This window comes from Musca autumnalis, unplaced genomic scaffold, assembly GCF_047663935.1.
Source record: "Musca autumnalis isolate F117 unplaced genomic scaffold, ASM4766393v1 scaffold_4, whole genome shotgun sequence".
NCBI lineage: Eukaryota > Metazoa > Arthropoda > Insecta > Diptera > Muscidae > Musca > Musca autumnalis.
The window spans coordinates 51,379,494-51,394,671 of NW_027411977.1; the positions used below are offsets into that span (position 1 = coordinate 51,379,494).

At 37.6% G+C, this 15,178-nt stretch overlaps 1 protein-coding gene across 1 annotated transcript; it reads right to left on the minus strand.

The window, feature by feature from the left end:
- Positions 1-2,231: 2,231 nt before the first annotated feature.
- Cpr67B (Cuticular protein 67B) lies at positions 2,232-10,605 on the minus strand. Its single transcript, XM_073981069.1, has 2 exons — positions 10,450-10,605; positions 2,232-3,177 (listed from the first exon to the last, which is right to left on the minus strand). Exons 1-2 carry the CDS (start codon positions 10,480-10,482, stop codon positions 2,425-2,427), a joined length of 786 nt encoding a protein of 261 aa, XP_073837170.1. The 5' UTR covers positions 10,483-10,605; the 3' UTR covers positions 2,232-2,424.
- Between the last annotated feature and the right edge of the window lie 4,573 nt (positions 10,606-15,178).

A 15,178-nucleotide genomic window follows, 5' to 3' on the forward strand; every position in this document is an offset into this window, starting at 1 on the left:
TAGACCCATTCTGAAGGAAAGGCTGCTTCTTAAGACCTTTTTCGCAAGAAAGGCTGCTTCTTTATACCATTTCTGGAGGAAGGGCTGCTATTTTAGACCATTTCTTAAAGAAAGGATGCTTCTTTAGACCCTTTCTGAAAGAAAAGCTGCTACTGTATACCCTTTCTGAAAGAAAGACAGCGTCTTTAGACCCTTTCTGAAAGAAAGACAGCTTCTTTAGACCCTTTCTAAAAGAAGGGCTGCTTCTTTATACCCTTTCTGAAAGAAAGGCTGCTTCTTGAGACCCGATCTGAAGGATAGGTTGCATCTTTAGACCCTATCTGAAAGAAAGGCTGCTTCTTTAGACCCTGTCTGAAAGTAAGGCGGTTTCTTCAAACTCTTTCTGAAGAAAAGGCTGCTTCTTTAGACCCTTTCTAAAGGAGAGGCTGCTTCGTTAGACTCTTTCTGAAAGAAATGCTGCTTATTTATACCATTTCTGAAATAAAGGCTACTTCTTAAGACCCTTTCTGAAAGAAGAGCTGCTTCTTTTGACCCTTTCTGAAAGAAGGTTGCTTCTTTAGACCCATTCTGAAAAAAGGATGCTTTCTTTAGGCTCTTTTGGAAAGAAAGCCTGCTTCCTTAGACCCTTTCTCAAAGAAAGGTTCCTTCTTTAGACCCTTTCTTAAAGAAATGCTACTTATTTATACCATTTCTGAAATAAAGGCTACTTCTTAAGACCCTTTCTGAAAGGAGATCTGCTTCTTTTGACCCTTTCTGAAAGAAGGCTGCTTCTTTAGACCCATTCTGAAAAAATGATGCTTTCTTTAGGCTCTTTTGAAAAGAAAGCCTGCTTCCTTAGACCCTTTCTCAAAGAAAGGTTCCTTCTTTAGACCCTTTCTTAAAGAAAGGCTGTTTCTATAAACCCTTTCAGAAAGAAAGGTTGTTTCCCTAGAACCTTTCTGCAAAAAATTCTGATTCTTTAGACCCATTCTTCTTTAGACCCTTTCGGAAAGAAAGGCTGTTTCTTTAGACCCTTTCTGAATGAAAGGCTGCTTCATTAGACCCCATCTGAAAGATAGGCGACTCTTGAGACCCTTTCTAAAAGAAAGGCTGCTTCTTTAGACCAATTCTGAAAGAAAGGCTGCACATTTAGACCCTTTCTGAAAAAAAGCTGCTTCTTTAGACTCTTTCAGATAGAAAGGTTGCTTCTCTAGAACCTTTCTGCAAAAATCTGGTTCTTTAGACCCATTCAGAAAGAAAGGCTGCTTCTTTAGACCCATTTTGAAGGAAAGACAGCTTCCTTTGACCCTTTCTGAAAGAAAGGCTGATTCTTGGACCCTATCAAAAAGAACGGCTGCTTCTGTAGACTCTTTCTGAAAGAAAGGTTCGTTCTTTAGACCGTTTCGTAAAGAAAGACTGCTTCTTTAGACCCTTTTTAAAGAAAGGTTCATTCTTTAGACCCTTTAAAAAGGAAGGTTGCTTCTTTAGACCCATTCTGAAAGAAAGGCTGCTCTTTAGACCCTTTCCTAAAAAGGCTGCTTCTTTTAACCCTTTCAGAAAGAAAACCTGCTTCTTTAGGCCAATTCTGAAAGAAAGGCTGCTCCTTTAGGCCAATTCTGAAAGAAAGGCTGCTCCTTTAGACCCTTTCTGAAAAAAGCTGCTTCCTTAGACCCTTTCTCAGTGAAAGGCTTTGGACACTTTCTGGAAGAAAGGCTGCTCTTTAGACCTTTTCTGAAAGAAAGACGATTTCTTCAGTCTCTTTCTGAAGGAAAGTCTGTTTTTTGAACCCTTTCGGAAGGAAAGGCTGCTTCTTCAGACCCTTTCTGAAAGAGATGCTGTTTCTTTAGACCCTATCTGAAAGATAGGTGGCTTCCTCAGACCTTTTCTGAAAGAAAGGCGGCTTCTTCAGACCATAACTGAAAGAAAGGCTGTTTCTTTAGACCGTTTCTGAAGGAAAGGCTGCTTCTTTAGACTATTTCTGGAGGAAAGGCTGCTTCTTTAGACCTTTTCTAAAAGAAAGACGGTTTCTTTAGCCTCTTTCTGCAGGAAAGTCTGTTTTTTTTGGACCCTTTCTGAAAGAGGGGCTGCTTGTTTAGACCCTTTCTGAAGGAAAGCCTGCCTCTTTAGACCCTTGCTGAAGGATAAGCTGCTTCTTTAGACCCTTTCTGAAAGAAAGGTTGCTTCTTTAGACCCTTTCTAAGACAAGGGCTGCTTCTTTAAACCCATTGGACCATGGAGAGAAACAATAGCTATTTATGTCGTTTTAACATTTATTTACAATCGTATGAGGTACATTTGTAGTGTATTTCAGCGTAAATAAAGAACATATTCATACATAATTATAAATTAATTTAATTTAGATGCAAATTTATATAAACATAAAATAAATAATTTATAAATTAAAACTTAAAAAAGTGAAAAAGAAAAACAAAATATTCATTGCACTTAGTCCTTGTTGTTGATGGCACGCAATTGTTCCAATTCCTCACGTTCCTTCTTGTTGCGCAACAAAGGTACATTATAATCGAAAGCATAGAAGAAACCTTTGGGATCACCATGTTCTTCGGGACCGGGAACATATTCGGGTTCTTGATGGACATATTCTTGATCCGACGGTTGTGGCTGATAGCTACCTTCACCGGTTTGATATTCAGCAGCATATGGATCGGGGTTGTGACCAGCAGCGGCAGCAAATTCACCCCATAGACGGAAATGTTCCTCTTCGGCTTTACGGACGGCTGGTGTTTTGGTGGGTGGATTTTTCAAGTGGGCGGGACGATTGTCTTCAACATGGAAACCAGTTCTATCGGCATAATAGTTGGCAATGAAATCACGACCATGGGGTTGAACATATTTGTAGGTACCGGTTACGGTGCCACTGGCATCTTTCTTTTCGTTTTTACCCTGATTCCAGTCTTTGTAGCCGTAGACGTACTGGCCCAAACCATCTTGTCCATGATATTGATGGGCATCGTAGTGTTCTTCAACATAGTCGTTGGGATTTTCAATTACACGACCCATATAGACGAATTGACCATTTTCATTGCGTGCTTCGGGCAAGGGATTTTCTCCGGTCTTGGGGGCATATTCAATGGTGTTCAAGCCACGTGAGCTTACTTGAGCGAGATATTGTTGGGCCTCTTCGGGTGAGATGTTAATTTTGAAAATATTCTCAGCCAAAATGGCGGTGGGAAGAACCTGGAAAGAACAAAAAATAGAGAAGAGAAAGAGAGGATTAGTTACATAAAATTGAGAGATGGGTGTTGCTGGGTATTTACATATGTCAACCACTCCTATTATGGATTTTTTGTACAGTCATAAGCTGAGGGTATTGAGAGTACTTGTTTAGTTTGATTTTGTGATAATGGGAGGGGTTTCCGTTTCAATTCCCAACTGCTTCCAGGGTGAACGTTTTTTTAACCGGAAAAATTTTCATATATGATTATAGGTATAATAAACCTCAGGTTTTATGTTTTGCAAAGCAAAATAAGTTTCATTATTTTACAATAACTAAACAAAAATCGAATCGAAAAATTGCAAATATTAATAATAATTGCACATTAAACATTTTTATTTACGATTGTTTCCGTTTAAATATTTAATTAACAACTTGGAATTCCCCAATGCGCAGTTTTTTGTTTAAAAAATTAAAACTTGTTTTCTTTTTTATTGTAAAAATGTCAACAACAACAAACAAACAGCAGGTGACTTTCTACTCATCTCCATTCTTAAATTGTAAAATGGACTAAAGAAAATATTTAAATTTTTATTACACTTAAATAAATAAAGTTATGAATGAAATATGTATTTCCATTTTGAATAGGCTGAGATCACCCATCCTCAAGAGAGTGAAGAGCGTTAGATGATTTTAATTCTTCTCGTATCGATTATATATTCAAATTAGTGTATGAATAGGTGTCAATACAGAGTCGTACGACCGTCCGTCCGATCATGCATCATGGTTGGCAAAAATTTCCGATTGAAACGAAACAACGTGTTATTTAAACTCATTTGTTGTTGTTGTTTTCTATAAAGAAGAAGAAGAAGTTACTAGAATTTAACGGGTTTTGGTTTTTATAACAACAAGAAGAAGCAGAAATCGAGAAAAGATTAGCACGTTCAGCAAAAAAAAATATTTGCATTGTATATACAAAATTTCAATGACATATTGAAAAAGCCGGATCTTTGAGTCCCCATTTAATGTGGATAAAATCTGAATATAATTTTATTTATTATATTGATCTAATTTGCTGATTATTTCAGCTAACTGGATTGAAGTGCTTTTGACTATGTATTAAGAAGAATATTATTTTATTAGCTCTTAAAATAAAAGATGTACCATTAAAGTGCCATGCTTCAAATGTGGATTATGCAATGTACACTAAATCGAAATAAATTGGAAGTATACAAATACTCGTACACATACATGTACAAGCAAGTGCAAAATATCAATCGACTTGGCGACAGCATAAATAACCTCTGCTTATGAAAAAAAAAGCAAAAAGCAATGACAGGAGTAGTGGACCTAAATGTACTATGAAGGGATCCCTAATTATAAAAGATAAATACCATTTTCGTAATTGACAAAAAAAAAATGGGGAGTTTTCGGCATAAATGTTTAGGTCATAAGCAGTGGGCTTGATTATTTCACTGAGAAGCCCTATGACTAGAGTTGGGTAATCTAGTTCCTAGTTCCTTGTACTAGTTCCAAAACGTATGAGTAACATCATGAAATATAACGTGTGATAGTAAGTATACGCAGTTTGTTCAAAGAAAACATGTGGGCCATTGGAACTGCGAGTTAACTAGATAGTTCCATATAGTTCCTTTGGGACAACTCTACCTATGACCAATACGATCTAGACCAAATAAAACCATAAGCCTTCTTTTATATGCATGGATATTAGTTGGGGACTGGACCAGGAGAAGGCGACAGCGCAAACGAACGGCGATTCCCTTCAAGTATGCCAAACTGTTCGATAATATAGAGAATAATTCCCTCCAACCGAGTTTAAAACATTGGATAACCAACTATATGTGTGGAAGTCAGTGTAGGAGCCGTTCTATTTCAGAAAAATAAGGATGGCGTCGAAAGTCCCATTGCGTTTTATTCGCAAAACTTGAATTCATGTCAAAGAAATTATTCCGTTACGGAGAAAGATTGTTTTTTAGCAACCGCGCTAGCAGTGAAAAAGTTTCGACCTTATGTAGAACCCATGATGTTCCGATCATAAGCGACCACACAAGCCTAAAGTGGCTGATGACACTGAAGATCTTACTACCCGACTCGCAAGATGTCCCTTGCAACTCCAGGCCTATGAATTTTCCCTCGGATATCGCAAGGGAACAGAGAACGAGGAGGCATATACCTTATTCCGGGGTCGTAAACAGGATGACTTCAAGGGACGCATTACACGCTGTATTTATTTAACTTGCCCGGCTAAGCCCACTCACCTGTCTCCTGATACTTTATGGACACAGCCAGTCAAGGTTGTAGAATCTTTTGAATCTGTTCGTGCATCACAACAAACATATTTTTGTTGCAACAATAACACCAAAAACTAAAACTTTAGAGCGAAAGATCTATATCTCAGAAAGTATTGGCTTACCTTAGCCACGGAATAATATATTGTTGTAGCCATGATAACAGAGACTGGCCCCATTAAATATCCACACGATCCTAAAGTTGGCCATAAACAGGATTAAATGCAAACGAGGTGAACTTTTGCGGAGTCATAGAAGACTTGAGGGTCTTTTTGCAGTAGACTTGAAGGTCTTCTCATAGAAGACGTGAAGGTTTTCTAAACGAAAGTCTTCGCATCAAAGACATGAAAGTCTTGTCATAGAAGTAGCTTAGGTCTTCTCATAGAAGACTTCAAGGTTTCCTCATAGATGTCTTGATGGTTTTCCCATAGAAGCCTTTAAGGTCTTCGCATGGAAGACTTGAAAGTCTTCTCATAGAATACGTAAAGATCTTCTCATCATAGAAGACAACTTAAAGGTATTCTCATGAAAGTCCTGAAGGTCTTTTTATGGAAAACTTTAAGGTCTTCTCAGGAAAGACTTAAAATACTTATCAAAAAAGTCGACTTAAAGGTCTTCTCATAGAAGACTTTAAGGCCTTCTCATTGAAGATGTGAAGGTCTCCTCATAGAAGTCGTTAAAGTCTTCCAATGGAAGACTTGAAGGTATTCTCATAGAAGACTTTAAGGTCTTCCCATAGAAGACTTTAAGGTCCCCCCATAGAAGACTTTAAGTTCTTCCAATAGAAGACTTTAAGGTCTTCCAATAGAAGACTTTAAGGTCTTCCAATAGAAGACTTTAAGGTCTTCCAATAGAAGACTTTAAGGTCTTCCAATAGAAGACTTTAAGGTCTTCTCATAGAAGACTTTAAGGTCTTCTCATAGAAGACTTTAAGGTCTTCTCATAGAAGACTTTAAGGTCTTCTCATAGAAGACTTTAAGGTCTTCTCATAGAAGACTTTAAGGTCTTCTCATAGAAGACTTTAAGGTCTTCTCATAGAAGACTTTAAGGTCTTCTCATAGAAGACTTTAAGGTCTTCTCATAGAAGACTTTAAGGTCTTCTCATAGAAGACTTAAAGGTCTTTTTATGAAAGACTTTAAGGTCTTCTCATAGAAGACTTTAAGGTCTCCTCATAGTAGACTTTAAGGTCTTCTCATAGAAGACTTTAAGGTCTTCTCATTTCATAGAAGACTTTAAGGTCTTCTCATAGAAGACTTGAAGGTCATCTCATAGAAGATTTGAAGGTCTTCTCACAGAAGACTTTAAGGTCTTCTTATAGAAGACTTTAAGGTCTTCTTATAGAAGACTTTAAGGTCTTCTTATAGAAGACTTTGAGGTTTCCTTATAGAAGACTTTAAGGTCTCCTCATAGAAGACTTTAAGGTCTTCTCATAGAAGGTCTTCTCATAGTAGACTTTAAGGTCTTCTCACAGAAGACTTTAAGGTCTTCTCACAGAAGACTTTAGGGTCTTCTCATAGAAGACTTTAAGGTCTTCTAATAGAAGTCGTTAAGGTCTTCTCAGAGAAGTCGTTAAGGTCTTCTCATATAAGACTTTAAGATTTTCTCATAGAAGTCGTTAAAGTCTTCTCAGAGAAGTCGTTAAGGTCTTCTCATAGAAATCGTTAAAGTAATCTCATATGAGACTTTAATGTCCTCTCATTGAAGACTTTAAGGTCTTCTCACAGAAGAGTTTAAGGTCTTCTCATAGGTCTTCTCACAGAATACTTTAAGGTCTTCTCACAGAAGACGTTAAGGTCTTCTCACAGAAAACTTTAATGTCCTCTCTTTGAAGACTTTTAGGTCTTCTCATAGAAGACTTTAAGGTCTTCTCATAGAAGACTTTAATGTCCTCTCTTTGAAGACTTTTAGGTCTTCTCATAGAAGACTTTAATGTCCTCTCTTTGAAGACTTTTAGGTCTTCTCATAGAAGACTTTAATGTCCTCTCTTGGAAGACTTTAAGGTCTTCTCACAGAAGACTTTAAGGTCTTCTCACAGAAGACTTTAAGGTCTTCTCACAGAAGACTTTAAGGCCTTCTCATAGAAGACTTTGAGGTCTTCTTTTAGAAGACTTTAAGGTCTTCTCATAGAAGACTTTAAGGTCTTCTTATAGAAGACTTGAAGTTCTTCTCATAGAAGACTTGAACGTCTTCTTATAGAAGACTTGAACGTATTCTCATAGAAGACTTGAAGGTCTTTTCATAGAAGACTTAAAGGTCCTTAAGTTTGTTAGGAAGTTCGAATGAAACTTTTGTCATCAAGCTCCCTATCGAGAAATTTCAACTTCGCGCACTGGAGCAATACTTTGAAACATCCAGTTCTAAACTGAAAGCTTTCGATTAATGCCTTTTTAGGCTCCTAGAAATTCAACAAAACAAAGAAAGAGAAGCAATTGGTGGTCAGGTAGAAGTGCAATCAAGACTACAGTGAACAGTAACACGCATGTGATAGTGTTGAACTATTCTAAGACTGTGGGTGGATCAATTCGCAAAGTGTACCTTCGGTAAAAAATTCAGGAAGATCCTCTAACAGCCCTTAAACTGCTCTTAAGCTACGAATAGCTGACCAATAGTTTTGAATGAAAATAGAGCACACAAAGAAATGTGTAAAAAGTTACAGGCAAAACAAGAGGACAGAAAAACTTTGCAGGTTTGGACCTTTTGAGGTCTTCTAAAGGCAACTGAAGTCTTTTAATGACCACAGATGACCTTTGGAGGTCTTCTAAAGCCAACGGAAGACTTTTGGATGTCTTCTCAAGACAACAGAAGACCTCTAAGGTCTTCTAAATACAACAGAAGACCTTTTGAGGTCTTCTAAAGACAACAGAATACCTTTTGAAGTCTTCTAAAGACAAAAGAACACCTTTTGAAGTCTTCTTAAGACACCAGAATATCTTTGGATGTCTTCTAAAGGCAACTGAAGACTTTTGGAAGTCTTCTTGAGCCAACTGAAAACCTTTGGAGGTCTTCTAAAGGCAACAGAAGACCTCTGGATGTCTTCTAAAGACAACAGAAGACCTTTTGAGGTCTTCCAAAGACAACGGAAGACCATTTGAAGTCTTCTTAAGACAACAGAAGACCTTTGGAGGTCTTCTAAAGACAACCTAATACCTAGGTATTTAAAGCCAACAGAAGACTTTGTAGGTCTTCTTAATACAACGAAAGACTTTTGGAGGTCTTATAAAGCCAACAGAAGACCTCTTAAGGTCTTCTAAACCCAACAGAAGACCTTTGGAGGTCTTCTATAGACAACTGAAGACCTTTGGAGGTCTTCTAAAGACAACAGAGGACCTTTGTGGTCTTCTCAAGCCAACAGAAGACCTGTGGAGGTCTTCTAAAGGCAACTGAAAACCTTTGGAGGTCTTCTAAAGACCACAGAGGGCCTTTGAGGTCTTTAAAGCCAACAGAAGACCTTTTGAAGTCTTCTAAAGCCAACATAAGGCCTGTGGAGGTCTTCTAAAGACAACAGAAGACCTTTGGGGTCTTCTAAAACCAACAGAATACCTTTGAAGGTCTTCTTAAGGCAACTGAATACCTATGGAGGTCTTCTAAAGACAACAGAAGACCTTTGGGGTCTTCTAAAGCCAACAGAAGACCTGTGGAGGTCTTCTAAAGCCAACAGAAAATGTTTGAAGTCTTCTAAAGATAGCAGAATACCTTTGGAGGTCTTCTAAAGCCAACATAAGACCTTTGGAGAACTTCTAAAGACAACAGAAGACGTTTGGAGGTCTTCTGAAGGCAACTGAAAACTTTTGGATGTCTTATAAAGCCAACAGAAAACCTTTGGATGTCTTCTAAAGACAACAGAAGATCTTTCAAGGTCTACTAAAGACAACAGAAGACCTTTTGAGGTCTTCTAAAGGCAACAGGAGATCTTTGGACGTATTCTAATGACGCAAGAACACCTGTTTCTGCCCAGGGTTTCTTCATTTCATTGGATTACCTAGATATTCACATGTTCACGTGTATTTGTGAAACAAATAAAAAATAGAGGACCTACTCTATGTCCTTGTTGCTCTTTGCATGGATACAGAAATAGAGTACTGTACTCTATAAAAGAGTACTAACCGTACCGTATCTTAATCTAAAATATTTTAGGAACCCGAAGGTGTTGTCTAATATAGACTTTCTTGGACCTTTTTTTTAGTTGGTGGTGTGGCTGGTTTTTAGAGCTCTCGGGCCATTATCTGAGGAAGTGTGGACTTGCCCCCGAAAATAGAGTGGAAGTTTACAATCTTCTGAAAATATTTAAAATAATCATAGGCATGTCTTTAAACTGCACTTTTGAGAAAAATTTTGAAAGGTACCCAAAGGAGTTGACCGATATAGTCCAAATTCAATTCTGGAGGAAATATTTTTCCAAATATTGAACTAAGTCAGTTACGAACTTCGAGAGTAATCCTTTGGCAAAAATTTTAAAAAGTTGTGGGGGAGTACCCTAAGAATTGGATTGATATGGCCCGTCTTCGAACGTGATCTAAGCAAATATTATGAGGTGCAAGGTTTGGATTAAATCAGTTACTTGGTTCGAGATTTTTCGTGCTAACCAGCCAGATTTTCTGATGAAATTCGTCCAAACATACTTGTTGTCCAAAATCATTATTTCGATAAGGCATACCATACATCATCTTAAGTAGGTTCCATATTTTCACATTTCAATTTTAAATATTTGTTAGTTTGTCATACAAATAAAAATCCGTCTTAATTTATGGATTTTTAAAAGATTTGATTAGTTTTTTCGGCATTAACAACATTCATGGTCTTTAAATTATCCAATATTTTATTTCAACACTTCACAAGTTTTTGTTAGCTATATGGGTATTTCTTTTTTATTTATTTAAGTGGTTTATTCGATTTCATCAGTCATGTTCACACTTAAGAAACACACACAAAAAAAAAAAAATTACGACTACGAATTAATTGTCTTAGAACAAAATATTGATACTAACCACCAAAAAGACACTTAACAAAATACACTTCATATTTTAGTCGAGTGTTGAGACGGGTAATTAAAAACGAAAGACTTAAGACACGAACTAATGCAATTTGCTGTTTTTGGAATATCTTCTTCACTGGCGAAATGTTAACTAACTTAGAAATGCTAAAAATCTTTCTATTTATATAGACGTTTTGCTGAAAATCGAATTAAAGCTAAGCTGAATAAATGTAAATGCAAAAACAAAAAATGAAAAAAAAAACAAATTTAAAAACAAAACAAAACAATAAATTAAGCAAATGGCTGAATACAGCTAATGATGATACTCTCTCATCATCATCATCATCTCATTGAGATTTGAAGATGAGATTCATTCTCGAGTAGCCGGTTTATTACTCACCATCTTCAAATCCACAAAAAGACAACAATAACAATAACTGTTTGTTTCGTTTTATCTCCAAGCCAATTCTACGTTATTGCTAAGAACAAAATAGCCGCAAAAGTATCTATTTTTTATGTTAAAAATAAGACGCACGCTTTTGTATAGAATCCATACTTCTAATGTGATGCTCAGTTAGCTGTCATTTCGTCAGCTTGCATTCAAATCAAATGTTTTGTGGTAGTTTTGTTTTTTTGATGTTCAAGCAGCTTCCTTAAATGAAACAACAACAAATGGGAATATGTACAAGTTTTTGTAATTATTTTGTGTAATCGTTCATTAGCACCCTCATCATTGTTGTTTGTTTATTTGTCTCTATTACTAAGTGGTTATTACAATTAGACATACCCATGCCAATTGTTAAATAATATCTTTAAACTAAAGGGTTATTCGAAATGTGATCTCTTACTACATATTCGATATTCGACATTAGTCTTCTTTTTATATCCTCAGAATTAAGATTAACTATACGTACAAAAAACGTCCCTAAGTACGTTCTTGTGAAATTAATTTAATACAATTTTGTACCGATTTGGCCCTGTCCGTCCGTCTGTCTGGCTTACATCTCGCAATATTTTCTCAAAACTTAGAATAATTACGAAGATGGGATATATCAGAGAACCTCGACGACAAAAGTTCAAAATTTATCGCTAAAATGGTGCCCAAGATAATTTTTGATAGGAGTAGCCGATTCGGACGTAGGGGATGGAAGATACCAAGCAACGGTCCTGACCGGTTTTAACATGGCAAAGCCCAGGATTTATCTTGGTCCCTCTTTCATCCCAAGTGGACACTGACCTCCCCGTGGTGTCACCTGGGGAACTGCCTTAAACACCCGTTAAAGGTAGTGAGCTAACATGTGCCGCGCGTTCACCCATAAGAACGTTAAAAACTTGGGTTTGGGCGTCGGGTTAGTAACCCTCCCCTAGAAAAAACAGCCTACTATGAAAAAACGAAAGAAAAGAAAAACAAACCCCTCTAAAGTTGACGAACCCCGCAAACGTTTTAAGGACCATGATCTGCGAATCTGCACCTGGAATGTTCGCACTCTTTATAGAGAAGGTGCAGTCTTCGCATTAGCAGACGTACTTGAAAAGTACAAGACCGATATTACTGCCATATAGGAAATACGATGGATTGGGAAAGGCGTCACAACAACACCTAAAGGTGACGCACTGTATTATAGCTGCCATGACGTAAAGCATGAGTTTGGTTGTTGATTCGTAGTTAGTCGGAGACTAAAACATCTGGTATCCAGCTTCACCCCAGTGAATGAAAGACTTGCTGCAATTCGAATAAAAGCTAAATTCTTCAACATCAGCTTTATTTGCGCTCATGCTCCCACTGAAGAAAAGGACGAACAGACCAAAGATATATTTTACGAGCGCTTAGAAGAAACATATGACCGTTGCCCTGCCCATGACATTAAAATTATACTAGGCGATTTTAATGCCAAAATTGGAAAGGAGAATATCTTTGGCCCAACAGTCGGGAAATTCAGTCTCCACAGTGAAACATCTGACAATGGTATGAGGCTGATAGACTTTGCAGCTGCAAAAAACATGGTAGTTAGCAGTACAATATTTAAGCATCTCGATATTCATAAGGGCACCTGGCTGTCGCCAGATCAAAGAAAAAGAAATCAAATGAAATTGATCACGTCGTGATTTATGGAAGACATGCATCAAGCGTTTTGGATGTACGATCGTTCCGTGGTAGGTCGTTGCAGCAAAGGTACTTACCAGATTAAACGTAGCAAACAAAGTGCGAACAGACACAACACGGAAGTTGGACATCGGTAAGCTGCAATCAAAACAGATAGCCACATCATATTCCACTCAACTGGCCCAACTGCTTAATCAAAGCACTCCTCGTCCCAATTACATATCAGGACAATGGCAAAACATTGCCCACTCCATGCAAACAGCCGCAAAATCAGTACTTGGATACCAGAGACCTCCACCAAGGAATCCATGGTATGACCAGGAGTGTCGTGCTGCTACCGAATAGAAAAATGCGGCATATAGGGCTACTTTGCAATCCGTAGCAACGCGTAGCGCATGAGAGAGGTATCCTGAGAAAAGGAGAGAGGAGAAACGTCTTTTCCACAGGAAAAAGAGAGATGGAAAAGCGGGAGTGTGAACAAATCGAGATGTACAGGAGACAGAATGAAGTCCGAAAATTCTACCAAAGAGTGAAACATCAAACTGATGGCTTTGGAACTGGCACAGTGTCCTGTAGAAACCAGAAAGGTAATCTGGTAACTGATACAGATAGTGTGCTAAGGATATGGAAAGAAAATTTTTCCAAACTGTTGGTATCCAATAGTAGCGAAGTCGACGAAGATACAACAGATCCAATCCCAGAAGATGGTATTGAATGTATACCACCCGGCTAAGATGAGGTAAAGACAGCTATAAACCGGCTGAAGAATAATAAGGCAGCAGGAGCTGATGGCCTACCAGCCGAGCTGTTTAAAACCGGAGGCGACACGCTGATAAGGCCCAGCAAAATTTGAAGGAAGGAGTTCCATGCGATGACGTGATTTCATGGCATCTTTTGCATTGGTTGAAACGAAGTCGTGAATGATCCGATCTTTTCATTATCATTTGAACCAATGTAAAGGAAGTCGTGAAAATTCCGATCTTTTCATCAGCATTTAAACCCATGCAAAGGAAGTCGTGAAAGATCAGATCTTTTCATCAGCATTTAAACCCATGCAAAGGAAGTCGTGAAAGATCCGATCTTTTCATCAGCATTTGAGCCCATTCCATCGATCCAATAGATATGAATTTTGTGTTTTTTATATACAAATTTTTCTAAATATACATGGGGATTTCTGAGTGAAATCGGACACTTTTTCAAGATGAGGTTTTTGATTTCCTTTATTTTTTGCTGTGGTGATGCTGTTGACTAACAAAACATTTTAGTATATTTTCAGATTTTTTTTGACTAAATTCAGAAAAAATAGTAGTCGTCCGAATCCCATTACCACATAGGACTTAAAATTTTTGTAATTGAACGTAGTTTAATACAAAAAAATTTAAAGAAAATCGAAGGGGTCGAACATCTTTAAAAATTGATTTTAAATATAAAATCGCGAAAATAGAATCCAAGCCCACTGTGCAATTTTTTCGGTAATTTTCATTTAATAGCTGATAAAACAACAAAACATACAAGAAAAGATTTTTTCAATTTGGGCCAATATTAAAGAAGTTATGAGTATTTCATTGCATCTAGTTTGTACAGAATTTGACTTTTTCAAGGCGCGATATCTCTGGAACCGTTAGTAAAAAAAATGTGAAAATATACTAAAATGTTTTGTTAGTCAACAGCATCACCACAGCAAAAAATAAAGGAAATCAAAAACCTCATCTTGAAAAAGTGTCCGATTTCACTCAGAAATCCCCACATATAAGATTAATTATTTACAATAGGCTTGATGTTGTTGGAGACTCGAAATCACAATTAACGTTGTTAAAATTCTCGTCGTAATGATAATGTCATTGCAAAGGGTTGGTGAAAATTACATGCCAAAGCGTTGGTGAAAGTGACATGTCAAAGCATTGGTGTAAATGACATGCTTTGGATGCAAATTGAATGAATGACATCTTTGGCATCGAACATTTTGCTGGGGGTGTATGCATCAGCTAGTTAGCTCCATCTGGCTGGAAGAAGGCGTACCCGACAAGATAGTGTCAGGGATATTGTGCGAACGACTAAAGCCCATGGTCAACGAAATAATTGGATCATACCAATGCGGCTTTAGACCTGGCAGATATTTACCCTGCGGTAAATCTTGGAGAAGACCCAAGAGGTGCAGATCTACACATACCACCTTTTTGTCGATTATAAAGCAGCCTTCGACAGCCCCCTACGTTCAAAGGTATTCCAAGCCATGTCTGAATTTGATATCCCAGCAAAGCTCATTCGGCTTTGTAAAATGACTCTAACTGACACAAGATCTTCAGGTTAAATAGGAAAGAACCTCTTCGAAGAGTTTTGTACCAAAAGAGGTTTCAGGCAAGGAGACAGCCTTTCATCCTGCTAGAAAAGTTTATAGGAGAGGCAAACGTCAAACCAAGTGGCACAATCTACACCAATAGCCACATGTTACTTGCTTATGCTGATGATATAGACGTCTTGGGACGATCATTAAAATAAGTAACCGATACCTTTATGAATGTCGAAGGAGAATCTGCTAAAGTGGGTCTGGCGCTAAAGGCCAGAAGACCAAGCTGATGGTGTCGACGCGCAATGCGTCCATTGAGATCGGACCAACTGTTGAAGTTGGTTCCTATAA

What these genes read in the sequence shown, in the direction of transcription:
- Cpr67B (XM_073981069.1), bottom strand. Translation starts at nt 10,482, where the DNA reads ATGAAGTGTATTTTGTTAAGTGTCTTTTTGGTG. An exon ending in TGTTAAGTGTCTTTTTGGTG is followed by an intron (nt 3,178 to 10,449) that starts GTTAGTATCAAT and finishes TGTTCTTTCCAG; the next exon opens with GTTCTTCCCACCGCCATTTT.